Below are 19,188 nucleotides of genomic sequence, written 5' to 3' on the forward strand. Positions count from 1 at the left end.
ACAACAATTGAAAAAAAAAACACAAAATAATTGTATACATCATAAAAATATAAAAAGAATTCGATTCTTTTGATTAGAAACTTAAACTGAAAACATTAATTACGCGATGAAATCTTGAAGAATTTAAAATAGGCCAATAACCATCCTCGGCAAATTAAGAATCTTTATGAAAAATTTCAAGTAAATCAGTTCTGACGTGATGAGACGTCATTCGTGAATTTCCTATCCCGTAATCCCGTAAATCTACCCTTTGGTAGAGAGTTAGTGGGGAGGATATTTTTAATATTCTTTCCGAAGAATGGACATTGATATGTCCAAAGCTCCGCCAATTTATGTAGATGCATAACAATATAATATCTATAGTTATTATATTACAAATTACTTTTTCATATCATATACAGTTCAATAATTATTTTCTTAGTCTATATTATGTAAATTCATCTATAATTTTGCTGTATTGTGAGCTATTACCAACTAAGTCAACTTTACAAACAAAAGAGCTCAATATATCCCCTTAACACTCAATGGGAATATTGTACCCTACTCCAGCACTGCAAAGTATCTAGGCATGACGCTGGATGCCAAGCTAAGGTAGAAGGAGCATGTGAGAACAACTTGGCATGAAATTCAAGAAAATGTACTGGCTACTTGGGAGGACATCAAAGTTGTCAAATTATAACAAATTGCTTCTCTACAAGCAGATTCTCAAGCCGGTGTGGACCCATGGAATTCAACTGTGGGGCTGCACCCGACCATCCAATATCGACATCATCCAGCGCTTCAAAGATAAAGTACTCAGAAGTTGTGTAGACGCTCCTTGGTACATCAGGAACTGTGATCTCCACCGCGACCTGGGAGTGGCGACAGACATCAGTCAAATCCAAAGATTTGCAGAAAAACATGAGAAAAGACTTCATCAAGATGTGACCGTGGAAGCAATTCGGCTGCTCAACGTGCATGGAGTAAGAAGACTGCAACGCAGAAAGCCACACGAATTAGTTTAGTGTTAGAGTGTTCAATTGGGAGTGCAAAGGCAGAATACTGTATCCTTTTATGATAAAAATAGTCTTCAATTTAATCCTTGACCAATATAGAAGGCTTAACCAATGGGTTTTACCTTCACAAACAATATTCTCATCAATTTAAGTCAAAATAGAATAGCTATAAAATAGATTAGTCTATAAAAATCAAGAAAAAATGTATTTCCTTTCCCATACAAGTATAATCCAGTTATTTTTTTATAATATTACAGATTATTTTAGAAATTGAATGATTGGTCCAATACTTCACCTTGACCTCCTCTATTTCATCAATGGCCTCCAGCTCCTGTTCCCGTTGCATCTGCTCATCCTGTTTGCGCATCTCCTCCAGGGTGAGTTTCTCCTGGTAGCGTTGCAGGGCCGTCTCTAGGCGACCGGTTAGCTCAGTCAGCATTTCTTGCGCTCCGTCCACTGATTCTATCAGCGGTGGTACGGGCCGGGTGTTCACGTGCTAGCAATCAATTAATTAATCAATAAGCCAATAAATCAATCAGTTAATTTAAGGGTGTGATCACATTGTCGTATATGTGCAAGTGCATGTCGAATCATGCATGATCCAAAAAACAAAATCTGGGAATATCCATCAAAACAAGTTGTGACTTGTATGTACATGCTCACACTGAACGCAACCAGCAAGTGCAAGCGTTCAGTGTGAGTATTCCTATTCTTCTTTCCACATTTTGTTTCTCAACTGCACGTTTGGTCATGCAAACAAGCCTTTAAATACTTGTGGAGAGTTGCCTTTGAAAATAAATGAACAAGTAACTGTAAATAAACCCTGTAGCCTACGAATTCATAATTCAGATTCTAGATAGCAATAAATAGTTATCAAGTACCTACTTCAAGCTGGGGGACCTGAAGACAAAGACTCTATAGTGGGATGCTATACGTTCGTTTAAGGAAAATAATCCAAATATATGACGGACTTTTTTCATATTGTAAATGTTTTTTCATGTTTAATATACCTCTGACATGGGTTACATGACAAAGAAAAAATATATAAAAGACAACTCACTTGTAGCAAAAGACAGAGAGCGTGCAATCGACATTTCATTTCAATCAAAGTTCTCTTTTTCTCCTCAGCTTCGTCGTCCAGTCTCTCTTTCTTCGCTATTTCGTTCTCTATCGCCAGTTTTACATTCTCCACTTCCTCTTCGTTCCTGCAAAATTTAATTGTTACAAAAGAAATTTGATAAATAATACATTTAGATATGGATTCAACATTCTTGACAGACCGAAAATATGATGGGAAGATGAAATCAGTGATGATTTCATAAGGATGGGTTATAGAGAATGGAGAAGGATTGATTGAAGACAGAGATGCTTGGAGGAATGTTGTGGAGAAGGCCAAAACCCACACTGAGCTGTAGAGCTGAAAGAAAATTAATTTATTAGGGTACCACCGATCAATGAATTTTGGAGTGAAATATACAAGGTATCCTTATTCCTCCCTATCTGTATTTTTTGTAAAAATAAAATGTATACAGTAATTTAATAGTGAATTGATCTAGATTCTATAACTTGCTTGTTTTTCAATTTCTTATGAATTGATTATGATAATAATTTTTCACTTTTTGTGTAGTTGAGAAGTTGATATTGTGGTAATTATTCATATTGAATGAAAAAGACTAAGATATTGTCATTGTAAGACCGGTCTTTCTAATTTCAATAAATCAGTGGTTTTTTGACAATATCTTAGTCTTTTTCATTCAATATGATAATAATTAGTTCTTATTATAATAATAAGTGTATGGAACATAACTTACTTTTTGGACTACCTTATTTATAGTGTATAGATCAAAATTCGGGGAAGAAACAGTTTTGGGCTGTGCCTGTTGGTCTTTCCCCAATCATTTGAAAGAATTGTGTTATGTGAATCAATACATAAATAAATATAAATATAATAATAATAACTCTATATTCATAATAGTTCATGTACCGTACCTAAAAATTCATGATGAAAATAGGGTGTTTTTCTGAAGGTGGAAACTACATAAACCCCCGGTTTGTGTGACATATGAGTGGTATGGTGAATGCTATACTGTCTATAGTGAGGTCCACGTTATAATAGCAGTGGCGAAAGATAGGAGAACAGCGTTACCGATTCTCTACCTTGTCACTGCCTTCTATAGAGGTTAGCTGATACCGGTATATCTAATATTAAAACTGTTCATTCTTGTTTAAGATAATTTTATTTCATTCCTCAAGAGAACATATTCTTCAATTATTAAATGATGAAATATAATTGAGATTTAATATTTTGTTAATTAATTATATTTCTACATTGTTGAAGAACGATCTGGAGACAGTGCCTCATCTATGTGTAACCTTATCTAAATTTGGAAGAGGAATAGCACAAGTTACCTTATTTTATCTCTCCCTATCATTTTTATGATGTACATATTGTATGAATCAATAAAAAATAATAAAGTGCGGAGGTGGTAGAGGATAGCGCTACCTGCTTTGTGGAATGATAGACAAGGATAGCAACACCAATGTTTATCAAATATACTGTCATTATTACAAACGTGGACCTCACTATAGCAGACTTACTGTTCTTTATCCTTGACTTGAGCAAATTTGTAAGCCTCAAGTTCAGCCATCATCATGTCTCTCCTCTTCTCCAGGTCTTTCTTTTCCTCTTCGGTCGATGTTTTCAGGAAAGTCAGTCGAGTTCTTGTCTCCTGCTGGCTAAAGAAACGGTCCAGCACATCTTCTGTGGCAGTCACACCTGAGGAAAATGAATAAAATACAAAAACGTTGGTCATTATTGAGAAAATAATTTGTTAGTATATATATATGGTGAATATATTAAGGTATTGTGGTATATAATATTATATGGATCATTATTGAGAAAATAATTTGTTGGTATATAATTTTATTATATGGTGAAATTCACTGTTTGGTTGAGCTTTGATATATGCTATTAATTGCGGCCGGATGATGCCCTCATGAGCTTTTAGCTTGTGCATGGGTGAATGGAAAGTACGAGGGTGATTTGATGAGATTATCAAACTTCCATGCCTTCGGTGGGATTCGAACCCACGGCCAGGTACCAGGTATAGCGCTAGCAGACTGAAGGGTGTAACGCCTTAGTCGTCTCGACTATCCTGGCAATATTCTCTCATAAGGTATTCTTTTCATAAGGAATTCAGACAATAATTCAAATTTGAAGTGAATATTAATGAATACGTTAGAATTAATACTTACATGTGTAATAGCCTAGTATTTGTTGGAAAGTTATGATTTTTCAAAATTATTATTTTAGTTTTTCTCAGATTAAAAATAAATGGTTGCTCTTATCAAAAACATGTATATGAAAAAATTTCTAGATGAAAGTAGAATCTACAAGTTATGTTCAGTAAAAGTTTTGCTTAAAAACTCAAATCAAAATATAAATTATGAAAAACTAAATTTTTCAAAATAATTATTTCAGTTTTCATTTAATAACGACAAAACGGTGACTCTTATCGAAAAATTGTATATGGAAGAAAATGTTGAAAAACTTATTTTATAAAAATATTTTCCTATAACATTTTATCGTTAAATGCAGTATTCAAGCGTAATTTATAAAAATTGATTTTTTTTTTAAATCAGTTTTCCAGATTTTGTGAAATTTCTACTAAATTACAGCTCTAATCAAAAATATGAATATAACAATAAATGTAGAACTAAATATTTCCTACAAATAATGTCCTGTATCATTTTCATCTAAAATCAAGGATTAAGCCGTAATTCATTAAATTATAACTCCTGTTCATTGCAAACTTTCGAGACTTCCACTTCAAAGCCGATAAGCCAGCCGGCTGAAGTTTTGGAATGAAATTGAAGGATAGGAACGCTTCCGCCACCTAGTGGTAGAAAACTGAACTAGAAATTTGAAAAGCGGTACGCTTCTCCCACCTAGCGATAGAAAATGTAACTAAACACGAAACCATTCCTACTACCGCACTATTCAAAATTGTTTGAATCGGATTATGCTATTATTTCTCTTCTAAATTCAATAAATTTCTAGAAAATATTGAGATTATCAACTATGATTTGTACTCTATCCATCGTGAGCTGAATTAAATAGGAATTATCCGCTAATACATAAAAAACTAATGTAAAATTAAATCAGGAGAACAGAATAACGGTAACTGAACGACCTCAAGATAGTGAGACTGCTTCATTTCTTGATGTTTTATGGATTTATTTCAAAATATACAAGAAAATATGTTATCATATTATTTTTAGATCGTTTTATTTTCTACAAATTATATTGCATCACTTTTTCGCTAAAATCAATTATAATAGTGATATTTTTCAAAATCTTCAACCATGTTCTGCAAGTATCATATTGACAATGTTATATTTTCATTCAAAAAAACTATATTAGCAAATATTACTCTCAATTTCCAGATATTGTGATTGATTAATGATAAACAAAGCATATCTTTTCAGGTTTACTCAAGATCTTGTATAGAAACAATGCTTGGAGAGCGACGTTTTCTTTTTGAAAATTGAAAAAAGCAAATAGAGATCCATGTGGAGTTTTATTTTAAAGCTCCATCACTGAGTGCTTATTTTACAATTTTCAAAAATATCTTTGCAGTCTCAATGGAGTGTCACTATTTTATAAAATAAATTTTTTTTCTAAAAGGAAATAAATAAAAATATTCAATTTTACAGTTACGGTTTATTCAAAATACTAATTCGAAGTAGCTTACTATCGTTGTACTTATATACTATTAGATTAAGTTATGGTATATTAAATAAATTAGCCAGAAATATTGTCACAATCACTTATTCTTATTGGAATTTATATATCCATTTAAAATGTGTTGTAGATAAAAATTATCTTTCCTATTAGTCTCTTATTATTTATCTATTATTCTATACAAAATAATTTGCTATTGTAGGAATTTATGTTTCATGTTTTATATTATTATATTTTAATGTTTCTACTCCCTTCACTACTATTTTCACTCATCTACCATAATAATACTTTTACTGAAACTGTAACTCACATTATATAACGGAGAATAAATAAATATTACTTTTAATATTTTCTAATGAAATTTAACATAAAACAAATGGGAACAGGTTTAAATTATTAGATTAAAAATTGATAATCAAGTAGATAATTGGAGAGTTATTAAAGAAATTAATCCCGAGATTAATGAAATAATGACGAAATAAATGAGATTACCCTATGTCAACTTCCTCTTTTCTTGTACTGTACTGTGTTGTATTGATACCTCCTCTGGACTTGTTCCATATTGGAGGAGTAATTTTCGAAGAAATGTATTGTAAAAAGCACACTTTCTGTAAATAACTTGAATTTTAATAATTCATGTAATATAAATGCAATGTATGAATTCATATTTATTTATGAATTCATTTATACATATCAGACTTTTATCACTTTTACTGCTCTTATGATCCCAGAACTACTTGGATGTAAGGTCATCAATTCTGAAGCTTTACAGTTTTCCATAGTATGAGATTTTTTAGTGAAATGGAAATAAATTAATGGTCAATCTCCAAGACTATAGTGAGGTCCACGTTATAATGACAGTAGAGAAAGATAGCAGAACAACGTTGCCGATTCTCTGCCTCGTCAATGTCTTCTATGAAGGATAACTGGTACTGGTTTATTGATGTAATATTAACTGTTCGTACTCGTTTATAATAATTACCGTAACTATATTTGATCAAACAAGAAATTATATTTTCCTACAGATACCTTGAAAAGTGACGATTTGTGCACTGATTGCAGGCCGCAAAGAATCACTTTTCCGCACTAGTGCGCAAAGTGAGTACTTTGCGTACTCCAGATTTGCAGCATGACAACTCAAAATAGTTAGTAGGTTATATGGAGCACCAGTGCAGCAAAATCAAAATTAAGTTGGTAATACTCATAGTGAGGCCCACGTTATAATGAATGGCAGTGGAGAACAGCGTTGCCTTGCCATTATGTGCCTTGATCATAGTAATTTCAATGCTTACATAACATAAACCCCCTTCAAGCAGTCACATAAATTTTCAATTGAATTACCAATCATTATAATTCAATTATTATTATTCAATTTTAAATAAATTAAGGTTTTTATTAATCATAAAATTACACAGAAGAACATTTGATGGATTTCAGGGAATTTTACCCATAATTACCCACTTTTCATATTCAATGGTAACTGTAGGAAAAATTTAATGTGAAATACGTGCGCAAAGTTCGTTTGCTGCACTCAAGAAAACATTCCGCCCTCGCCTACTGCTCGGGCGTAAACGTTTCTTTCGGTGCAGCAAACTGTCACTTTGCGCACTAGTTGCACAAATAAATATTTTCAATGATTTCTTAATGAATTTTCATGATCAAGATTGAATATTTTTTTATATAATTATGTTTCTACATTGTTAAAAACCGATCTGGCAACAGAGCAAAGCGAGAAAGAGATAGCGCTATCCGCTTTGTTGAATGATAGACAAGGATAGCAACACCATTGCTAATCAAACACTGCCATTATAATGTGGACCTCAATATAGTTTTAATGACAATCAACATGAAAAATACTTCTTTAAAATGGCTTCCTCCTGAACAAATACACTCTTGAAATCTGTGTTGACGATTCCTCATTGATCGCTGCAACAGCTGAGTTTCCTGGTCCCATGATCTGTCCATCTGCGATTTTCTGTTTGTGGAGCTATCTCAAATCAAACGTTTTCACAATTTGATCATTAACTGTGGTTGAATCATAACAAACAATTCAAAATGAAATTAACAATATCCCAGCTGAAATGTTGCAGCAATCGTTCAGGAATCGTCAACACAGATTTCAAGAGTGTATTCGTTCAGGAGGAAGCCATCTTGAAGAAGTAATTGTCAAAAAGTGATAGATGTTATAATCAATTCTCAAATGGCAAGTCTTGAACTTTACATTAGTTTTAATAAAATCATTTTTCCTCTTCCCACTAATATTTTATGGCGTTTTTAAGAGTTCCCGTTATTTTGTGTCACCCTTATGTAATCAATCAACTAGTAATAAATTAATAGATCAATTGACTTACTAATAGATGGACGAATCAAATGATGAATGAATGAATCTACCTGTAGCATCTCTGAGAGTCGCGAAAGCCTTGTCGAGTTGCTCAGTGGCTGATAAGGCCTCATCAGCTGTTGCCTGATTCAAGTCAGTTGAGTTTGCAGAATCCTGATGTATGACTGTTCGTCCAGTGGGGAAGATTCTCCTCTCCAGCCGTTCCAACTCCAGTTTTCTCTCCTCAACTTTGCATCTAGATTTTCAAAAAAAATCTATGAGAAATGGAAGAAGAGTTCAATCTTCAACAGCTAAATTCTGCTGCTCAATTTTTAATTTATCAAATTAATTAATTTCAAAATACAAATCCAAACAAAAATCTTCCTCCACAATCGCAAAAAATGTTTAAAATTTCTCTCAAATCCACAATATTATACTCATGTAAACATTAAAACATGGGAATTAACTTTGATAATGAATCCTTTTTCAAAACAAACAATTGAAAATACGCAGTTGTCCGATTTACCTGGCGATATTGAAATCTATATTAATTAATAATAATATCGAGTGACCTGGCTGGCTCAGGTCTGGTGTCAGAGTTTTCAGGTCGCAACTGATCAATTTCAGGGCCTCTGACATGACCTAACGACTGCTTTTTAGGCAGCCGGGACCGACAGCTTAACGTGTCCATCCGAAACACGGAAGTGGCCCGAGATAAATATCTTTTTTTAATTAATCTATATTAATTGAAACTTGGACACTGAGCTTAAGTTATTTATTTTTCCTACAGTTACGTTGAAAAGTGGCCATTGCTGCACTGATTACAGAACGCAAAGAATCACTTTTCCGCTCTAGTGCGGGAAAATTTTTTCTGCACTCCAGATTTGCAACATGGCAACGCAAAATACTTAGTAGGTTATATGGAGCAACAGTGCAGCAAAATCAAAATGAAGTTGGTAACAGTGACTGCTGTGGCTGCTATAGTGAGCAGAGGTGCAACGAAGCACAACGCGCTAATTATTATTCATTATATATTATAACCAATTCAATGGTAACTGTAGGAAAAACTTAATGTGAAATACGTGCGCAAAGCTCCTCTGCTGCACTCAAGAAACCATTCCGCCCTCGCCTACGGCTCGGGCGTAAACGTTTCTTTCGGTGCAGCAAACTGTCACTTTGCGCACTAGTTGCACAAATAACTAATTCTATTTTGTAGTACAAGCAGGAAACCCGTGCTCCGCAAGGGTCTATTCTAAAACTTGACAAACTGAAAACTTGACGTAATGAAATCTTGAAGAATTTAAAATAGGCCTATAATCATCCTCGGTTAATTAAGAATCTATATGCAAAATTTCAAGTTAATCAGTCCAGTATTTCAGACGTGATGATGCGTCAAACATAATAAATAATTTGCCTATCCCGTACGTGTATAAGCCAATTATTTTCCTTTATTATAGTGTAGATGATATCTTTTTCAAAACAAAACAATTGAAATAGAGTTGTCTTATTCACCTGGTGATATTGAAATCTATATTTATTAAAACTTAAAATATAAGTAACTGTGTTCAAATCATTTATTTCATTATGTATCAAATGAATTTTATGATTTACTCTGTTCACTTCTACAACAAACTTTTCAAGGCCGTTTCAGAGCACTGAGCCCCATATAGAACAGGCAAAGAGTACTTTAATATTTACAAATAAAAATAAATTGAAAATTGCATTTGTTGAAAAAGGTGAATGTGATATTTTCGAGCTCAAAATTTAAGTGTTTTTATTCTTTATTTTGTGAATTTATAGTTTGTTTCGTGTTTTTAATAAACTTTTATTATTAATCCATCCAAATTTAAAATTGTTTGTTTTATTCTAATTTATATTTTAGATTGTGATTTGGTGTAGAAATTTGAATGGACATAACCTATAATATTTGGACAATTTAAAACTAAATTAGGAAATTGAAGAAGTTTTAGGCAATAGCCTGTTTTTTCTTTTCCGATTCTTGCATTTTTTTGCTAACCTAATAAATAAAATGAATAATATTATTACTAAACAAAAATCTCAATTAAATTTAATGCTAGCATTCTTGTTTGATAATAATTATACTTTAGTATTTATTATTATTTCAGTATCATGGAAGTTTGATTTAACAACAATAATTAAGTTAGTTTATTTCTTTTACTATACCTTAATTCTTGCATTTGTCTATCTCTGGCTTTGGCTGCATTCATGGCTACCATTTCTTGTCTTATAAGTAGACCTTTTGTACTTTCCCTCAGACCTACTGCTTCTTTATTTATATTCTGGAAAGAAACACCCAACATAATCAATGATACCGTACCTAGTTCAGTAAGATTGTAGGTGTAGTAATTCATTTAAAATTTCTTTGAAAAAATTTGAAAAAATTATCATCTGTTATTCAATATTCTCTATTATCGTCTACATAATAATATTATTCATGAACAACAATAAGATGTTGAAATTTAATTTACATATTATGTTATATATATATATATATATATATATATATATATATATATATATATATTATGTATATGTTATTATCTTATACTAAGTCGAGAACAAGGCAATAAAAATTGTATATGTTCAACCTTAATACCAACCTTCTTCAGAATTTTTATCATCCCTTCTTCCAATTCTATGCTATTCTATTATTTTTGAATGAGTACAGCATGTTGTAACAAAGAAACCTCCCTTCTATTGAACATTTCTTCTTACAATTATTTTGTACTAGCCGTCAGGCTCGCTTCGCTCGCCATATCCGTCTAGCCAGGGGGCTCCGCCCCCTGGACCCCCGACTGGATCGTCCGAGATTGAGATCAGCAGGCTCGCTTCGCTCGCCTGCATTCTTCATTTGAGCATTTTTTTCATATGTTAGAACAATCCAGTCGGGGGTCCAAACTAAACGTCTGGCTAAACGGATATGGCGAGCGAAGCGAGCCTGACGGCTAGTAATATAATATTACCAGGATTGAAGTAGCAGTGCCCAATCAATTTTTCCGCGATAAATGCATTTGAATCTTCAACTTGGTGCCAACCTAACAAAGTCAACTCAACTTAATGCCAACCTAACAAAATTATTAATTTAGTTACCAGTTAACAACTGTTTCGAAGAGGTACTCTCTCTAGATTAAAGTTCTATATTAACATATGGTATGGACATTTTTCAATTATAATTCAGAGAATAAGAAGAATATACATGCTAAAAGACGAACTTTAAACAATTAAAAACAACCCTTAGAGTTAAAATATTGCCAAAAGATTTCTTAGTGCGCCTCTAAAGGGCCAACTGAATATACCTACCAAATTTGAACGTTTTTGGTCCGGTAGATTTTTAGTTATGCGAGTGAGTGAGTGAGTGAGTGAGTGAGTGAGTGAGTGAGTCAGTCAGTCATTCAGTCAGTGAGTGAGTGCCATTTCGCTTTTATATATATAGATTTTTATACATAAAATATACAGTAAATTCTTCATTATTTCTCTATTTGTATAGTATTATTTAAAAGCAATAAACTACTCCTACAGTGAGCCAAGTTATAATATGGCAGTGCAGAAATATAAGAGAACAACTCTGCCGATCCTCTGTCTTGTCTATGCCTTCTATAAATGGTAGCTGATATACAGGTTTATTGATGCAATATCAACTGTTCATTCTCGTTAAAAAAAACCATTACATTTTATTAAGCAATAAATTATATTTTTCAATAATTTCATAATGAATTTTCACAATTAAGATGAAATACTTTGTTAATTAATTATGAATTCTACATTGTTAAAAGACGATCTGGCAACAGAGCAAAGCGAGAAAGAGATAGCGCTATCCGCTTTGTTGGATGATAGACAAGGATAGCAATAACATTGCTAATAAAACACTGCCATCATAACGAGGACCTCACTTAGGAGCTTGCATCAGCTTATATTCAATGCTTTTTTCAATTTTTGATATTTATATTACTCTATAGCCTACAGTATTTTTTATAAGTTGGTAAAATTTCTAGTATTACCCACCTGTAAATGCATAATTTCGTTTTCTTCTTTCATAATGTCGTCTTCCAGTTTCTTCAGCATGCTCTCATATTTGACACCATCTTGCAACAAACTGGACCTAATCGAACGATATTTCTTACGCAAATGATCGGCCTCCATTTGGTTCATTTCGATACGGTGAATCTGGTTTTCTAGGGTGGAAATTATCTAGAATATTTGGAAAAATATAACATTTATTCATAAAATAATATCATTCACACTATGGACACGTAGAATTCAATAGTTTTTCTGAGCACCTAAACAGACATCTTCCAGATCTCTTATAGAAGGTTTTTTTATAGTTATCTTTGTTGATGTTAATTATTAAATATTACTCTGTTTTGATAATAAGTTACTTGTTCACTGAACTTTTTATCACTAATTTGTTGTTAATGTTATATAGTTTGAATCCTCCAACATCAATAATTGATCATGATCTCTACAACATTGTATAGATTTCCTTAAATATCTCTTTAAATATGATATTTTCTCAATATTCTATTTGTTTTGTACTTTTAAGGGTCTCTCCAAACTCAGCTACGCTACGCTGAAATAAGTCCTATCTCCCAATGTTAAATTAAAGCTACAAATTGTGAACGGGACAGATTCATAGCTTGGATTTAACATTATAGGACGTTATTCCAGCGTAGCATAGCTAAGATAGTGTGAAGATACCTTACGGTAACCCGTTTTAAGAATGTATCTTTCTATATATTTTTCTTTTGAAATTATTGTATTCAATTGTCTGATGTATTTGTGAATGAGACTAAATGGGGTAACCTGTGAATAAATAAATGAATACATTCCAAATTTCAGAGAGTTTCTCTATATTAAGGTGATTTGAAAGTGATACTGTTGTCATTCCCACAAATTATGCAGAACTTTATATTCTTTATTGATTGATACAATTTGTACCTACATCATCAAAATGATAGGGAGAGGAAATAGTATATTTCGCACCTAGAGCAGAAAATGAGATTTTTCCAGCTCGAAATCGGTTTTCAAGTCCGAGGCCGTAGGCCGAGGACTAGAAAAGATTGAGAGCTGGAAAAACATTTTTGCCCGTGGTGCGAACGATATTTTTCGCCACACTACAGGTATTGCTGACAAAATAAATAAAGAATACAAAATAAAGAATACTCGTTAAGCTATCGTACCTATCTCTTGATTTTAGTGGTAGAAGATTTGCAGTCAGGATTTCAGATTCTTTTAAAATTTCACTTGGAATACCACAGTCATCTTCAAGCATTTTTGAAAATTCGGAATGCACTAATCAACAATAAATAATTGAATAAAACTGGTTGCAAAGCGAATTAGTTTGATTCGAAACTGGACCTAAAATCATGGCGACTTCAGCTTATTATGAAAGTGGACACTCGCCCGATCTAGCGGATGACTTATTAAAATAATTAGCGTGTTGTTTCCAGCCATAAGCGGCTGGAAAGAGACAACTTTATGACCTAGACCGGAAAAGAAACCCTTTTCTGACGTCGTCTGCAAACAAGGTCTTTCAGATCTACGTAGGGACTGGAAAACAGCTGCTTTCTGTGCAGTGTGGCGAAAAATAAGGTAACCTTGTGCGATTCCTCTCCCAAATTTAGATAAGGTTACACATAGTCCGAAATAGTCTTGTAGTTGTTCACTTCACAACTAACAACATCTCTCTCATTTCACATCGAAAATATAATATTTGAATCTTGAAAATTAGTAGAAAAATATAAATTATGTTTCCCAAAATCTTCTTCAATGTAAAATATTATAAATAAATAAGTGATATTTTTGACAAAATCCCAGTTTTTTCATTATGGATAGATTATCATATCATCTCACCAACAATAGTATCAGAAGTGAGATATTCTGTGTAACCTGGTGTAATTTATTACAGAGATACCGTACACTGTTTGATGGAATGGTTATAAACAAATATATAAATAATATATTTATGTAGTTAAATTGAGATAAACTAATCATACTACAATTTTTGGAGAGGAATAGCACAAGGTTACCATATTTTTCCTCTCCCTATCATTTTGATGATGTACTTATTGTATGAATCAATATTAAATACTCACTCTAACGGCAGGTTCCCTTCTCTTCTTAGCTGGGTCAGTAACTGAGCACATAACAAGTTTGTGATACTTGTCAGCTAGTTTCTTCATTTCACTCTGATACTGTAAATTACACAAAAATACAGAAATCATTGTAAAAATCAGTGCTTGGTCATGTCAATAAATGATACAGTATGATCATTTATCATTTATGATGTATAATCATACATCATAAATGATGGATACAGTAATCAGTTATCTTTCTGAGAAATTGTGTAGGTGACGTTGTGGTAGTTATCCATACTGAATAAAACGACTAGATGTAGTGGAAACCAATTGAATTATTTATCTTTTTCCAAGAAAATCTACTTCTTGATTCATACAATAGAAAGATTCTTTTTCTCAGTTTATTTGAATTTTCGCTGCAAATCAACTTCCAGAAAGCCTTTAATTAGAATATAATAGGATAATTTAATACTCCTAATTTATGATTTCGAAATTCAAATTTGAAAAAATTGAGTTTATTAGCCATAAAACTACAATACAAACAGACAAAACGCATTAAATTGATAAAAAACAACGCAGAAAATGGATAGAATAGTGATCAATAACTGTTTTTACAAGTATAATAAGAGTTTCAAGTATTTTCTAGTAATTGAAGTTTGCAAAAGTCATAATACTATGAATTTTATTCATTATAATTGATAATTAAACTAAAATTAACGCTCATTTACAATAAATAGAACAACCGTTTGAAAATTTAAAACCCGTGCCAAACCAACTAAATCAACTTCGAGCTACTAATTTCTATCGCTAGGTGTCGCTAGCTACACGATTTTGAAAGTTCAGCTTACAATTCCAACCACGAGGAAGCGCTAGCGTTCATTTTTGAAATTCAACTTTCCAGCAAGTGTCTAGAATCCTCTGAAGCTGAGATTTGGCTATACTATGCTAACATGGAATATTTTCTGGAAAATCTAGAAAATTTGACATTCGACTATTGTTTGGGAGTCCTTATTGGATATGAAACACCATTCTTCCAAGTTACAGGGTGATCAACAACTCTGGGGAGAGGGGATGAGTTCACAAAAACAGGCGTCCCTAAATTTGCTCATATTTCAGTTACTATTGGTCCTACAGTGTTGAATTTTTTTCAACTTCTTCAAAATAGTATGGGCTACAATAAATTTTCTATTCATTTCCACGATAAACTCGATAGTTTTCCAGTAAAAAAAGAAAATATCTCAAAAAATGATTTTTCTCAACTCAAAGTTTGTTTTATTTTCAATATTGTGGCTTTGATTGTGATTTTATTAAAAAATGTTTGAAATGAATGTTGTAGATCTGTTCTTTTCAAATCCAATGATGTGTATAAATGTGTACTTCAGATAAAATATGGCGGATTGAGAAGAGAAATAGTGGCGATGTTACGGATGTCGTAACAAACCGAAATTTATTTATCAGTCACATGATAGTTGCTATTCTATAAGCAATTAATCCTCACTTCCTCCATAACAGTCAGTATTCTGAGACGATAAATCTAAACTAGAGTTATATAATAATAATTATAGATTTGACCTATGAATGAGCTACCGTATTCATATTTTATTTATTAATTAATGGAGAAACAATTGATTCACCTCTTTAGCTTGATGGTTGATTAAATCCAATTTCTTCTGTAAATCAATTACTTTGTAATCAAGCAGTTCAGCTACTTCTTCAATATCTTTATTTCTCAAAGCTGTAGTTTCTTTGGTGAATTTTCCCCCAGCTTTCAATATCATCTCATCACTCTGAAACTGTAGTTAAATCGAATTAAAAACTAACCAATAAAAATGATAATTAACTATTACCTGCAATAGTATATTATTTTATAGTAAATACAGCTTCCAAGACTTTAATAAAAAGCTTATAGAAATTCGCATTGAAAATGAGTGTCCAAATTATTTCATTTTAGATTGAACCTTATAGAAATTTATACCTTGGCAGGTTTTGCGAGCTCCGAATAGAGTTCTTTGATTGACTTCTTCAAATTTCTTATTTTCTCCACATTCCTTTTCTTCTCTGCATCACACTCTTCGTAGTACGCCTTTCTTCTTCCTTGTAAATGGATGAAAAAAACAATTAAATAAGATTAAACACCAATAATTGAAGGAACAAAGGAAGTGTCAATATGGGATAACAGAAGCAGAAGAATTAGGAATCTTTGAAACACTGGTTTCTTAGATAAGATGAGGTGGATTTAATCTATAATATTCTAATATTTTATCATGTGGAAAACACACTATAGTGAGGTCCACGTTATAATGGCAGTGGAGAAAGATAGCAGAACAACGTCGCCGATCTTCTGTCTAGTCAATGCCTTCAATAGACGGTAGCTGATACAGGTTTATTGATGTAATATTAACTGTTCAAAATAATTCTCGTTTAAAATAATCTATATATATAAAAGCGAAATGGCACTCACTCACTGACTGACTGACTCACTCACTCGCAGAACTAAAAATCTACCGGACCAAAAACGTTCAAATTTGGTAGGTATGTTCAGTTGAACCTTTAGAGGCTCACTAAGAAATCTTTTGGCAATATTTTAACTCTAAGGGTGGTTTTCAAGGGTTTAAAGTTCGTCTTCTAGCATGTATATTCTTCTTATTCTCTTAATTATAATTGAAAAAAGGCCATACCATAATGTTAATAAAGAACTATAATCTAGAGAGAGAGTACCTCTTCGAAACAGTTGTTAACTGGTAACTAAATTAATAATTTTGTCAGGTTGGCATTAAGTTGAGTTGACTTTGTTAGGTTGGCACCAAGTTGAAGATTGAAATGCATTTATCGCGGAAAAATTGGTCACTGCTACTTCAATCAGAGCTATTCCTGGGAATATTATATTACTAGCCGTCAGGCTCGCTTCGCTCGCCATATCCGTTAAGCCAGACGTTTAGTCTGGACCCCCGACTGGATCGTCCTAACATAAGATAAAAATGCTCAGTTGAAAAATGCAGGCGAGCGAAGTGAGCCTGCTGATCTCATTCTTGGACGATCCAGTCGGGGGTCCAGACTAAACGTCTGGCTAGACGGATATGGCAAGCGAAGCGAGCCTGACGGCTAGTCAATTATATTTTATTAAGCAAAACATTCTATTTTCCAATAATTTCATAATGACTTTTCATAATTAATATGGAATATTCGTTAATTAATAAATTCTAGATTGTTGAGCTGGCAACAGAGTAAAGCGAGAAAGAGATAACGCTATCCGTTTTGTTGAATGATAGACAAGGATAGCAATACCATTGCTAATCAAACACTGCCATTATAACGTGCCCCCACTATAGAATATTATATTTTAAACTGAGAAAATTTGAGATTAATTTATTAAGTGGGAATCACTACATAATGGGTAATTTTTAAAGAAATCTACAAGAACATTTTAATAAGGACGAGGCTAAATGATGGGTTTACAACTGTTTTGCTACAATCTAAGAACTTATCTGATAACTGTATCTTCTTCTTGATTTCAACTATCTGCTTATTGATAACAGCCAAATCAATTTCTTTCTCTTCTTTTGGTGGAGCCATTTCAATAACAACAATTACACCTCACTTGTAAACACTTGTTTTTCGACCATTCTCTCAGCTACTGTTCTACCGGTCTATCAAACAAATTCCTGTTGTCATGGAGACAATATACAATGCGCAGTAGGAAAGAGAAGGCATATTATTTAGAGAAGGATAGGAGATTCCTTTTTACTTTTGCAGTAGGAAAGAGAAAGAGTATTATTTAGAGAAGGAAAGAAGGTTCCTTTTTACTTGGCGGTAGCCGAGAGAGTCTTTTAGTAGTGAGAAATTCACTTCACGACGTGTTGGAAATACAAATCAGACTGTAAAACCCATGAAATAAACGCATTTTCCAACAAAAATCCACTCTAAACTAGTGGTTAATGATTAAACAACCCTCAAATACAGTTTGGGGGAAGTGTATTTGACAAATCAGACCTGCTACAATTATGTATTCTGCAGGTATTCCATGTGTATTGTGGAGATCCAGTAGAATGCTAGAATGTGAGTGAATGAACTTTTCTGTGGCCGCCTCTCGGCTCCGCAAGCCACAAGAATGCAAGTTTCAAAAGAAAAGTAGTCCCAAAATGTTTTACTGATTTTTCAGTAATTACTGGGGGTTTTGTTGATGTAATGATGTTTTGAGATTAGATTTGTGTTTGGGATGAGTTTTATGAGTGGAGGGGGGAGGTTTACGGGGTAAAATTAAAGTTTGTTAGTTGAAATTTCTTTCCCACAGTCCAGCCGGCGGAGTGATACAATACGCTGGCTGACTTCCTTCAGGCAGTTGAGTTTCAGAGGGCCTACCGTTGGTTCAACTTAGACAAAGCCAGCAGTTGTTTAGATCTCGCGTTCTGTAGGTTAGTGGCCATGACTGAGTGTTGTGTTTTGTGATATATTTTACACTATTTTCGATGATAAAGTGAGTGTTTAAGTGCGTGTCAAGTGTCAATCAAACTAATGTGATTGTGTGAATTGGATTAGAGTCGTTTCTCACCATGAGGCGACGTGTGGATTATTTTCTGTTTCCAGTGCTCATCTTGCTTGGTTTCTGCTTACTGGACCTTCCAACGGCTGTAACAGGTTGGTGTTTCACTTCAATCCTTAGTTTTAAACTATTTTCAAATAGTAAACGTTCAAAATCCTCTCATTTTACACCCAAAAACACAAATTTACACCCCGAAAACATAAAAATCGGCAGCATTTATTCAAAATACCGCAATTGAAAACTTTTCGAAAAGCGGTTAGAACTGTTTTTCCTGGAGTTGACTACTTTTCTAACTTATTTTCAACTATTTTCTCATTGATTTTGGTTTGTTATACTATATTTTCAACTGCTAAATAGAGAAATCCGCGGTTTTATAACCTAAAACCTCGTTGAAAACTTTTAAAGAAGCGGTATCAACTGACAACGATGCTCCATGTTTTTTTTGTCGATTACTTTTTTAATGTTTTCGGTTTATTTCCAACGATTTATTCATA

The 19,188-nt window shown here is 32.9% G+C and overlaps 2 protein-coding genes across 2 annotated transcripts in view; one reads left to right on the forward strand and one right to left on the reverse strand.

The window, feature by feature from the left end:
* Positions 1–18,008, reverse strand: part of LOC111049765 (coiled-coil domain-containing protein 151) — a 19,198-nt gene extending 1,190 nt beyond the window's left edge. Inside the window, exons 1-10 of the mRNA XM_039433416.1 lie at positions 17,640–18,008; positions 16,130–16,251; positions 15,789–15,947; positions 14,173–14,271; positions 12,083–12,268; positions 10,244–10,359; positions 8,131–8,315; positions 3,594–3,771; positions 2,056–2,200; positions 1,291–1,491 (exon numbers count right to left, since the gene is read on the reverse strand). Of these exons, the coding sequence (XP_039289350.1) occupies positions 1,291–1,491; positions 2,056–2,200; positions 3,594–3,771; positions 8,131–8,315; positions 10,244–10,359; positions 12,083–12,268; positions 14,173–14,271; positions 15,789–15,947; positions 16,130–16,251; positions 17,640–17,727 (1,479 nt within the window). The 5' untranslated portion in view covers positions 17,728–18,008. The remainder of the gene's footprint in view (positions 1–1,290; positions 1,492–2,055; positions 2,201–3,593; positions 3,772–8,130; positions 8,316–10,243; positions 10,360–12,082; positions 12,269–14,172; positions 14,272–15,788; positions 15,948–16,129; positions 16,252–17,639) is intronic.
* A 477-nt stretch (positions 18,009–18,485) lies between these two features.
* Positions 18,486–19,188, forward strand: part of LOC111044615 (neurogenic locus Notch protein) — a gene marked incomplete in the record, with an annotated part of 280,748 nt that continues 280,045 nt past the window's right edge. Inside the window, 1 exon segment of the mRNA XM_039433417.1 lies at positions 18,486–18,789. Coding sequence (XP_039289351.1) covers positions 18,705–18,789 — 85 coding nt within the window.

Source organism: Nilaparvata lugens, chromosome 7 (genome assembly GCF_014356525.2).
Source record: "Nilaparvata lugens isolate BPH chromosome 7, ASM1435652v1, whole genome shotgun sequence".
Taxonomy (NCBI): domain Eukaryota; kingdom Metazoa; phylum Arthropoda; class Insecta; order Hemiptera; family Delphacidae; genus Nilaparvata; species Nilaparvata lugens.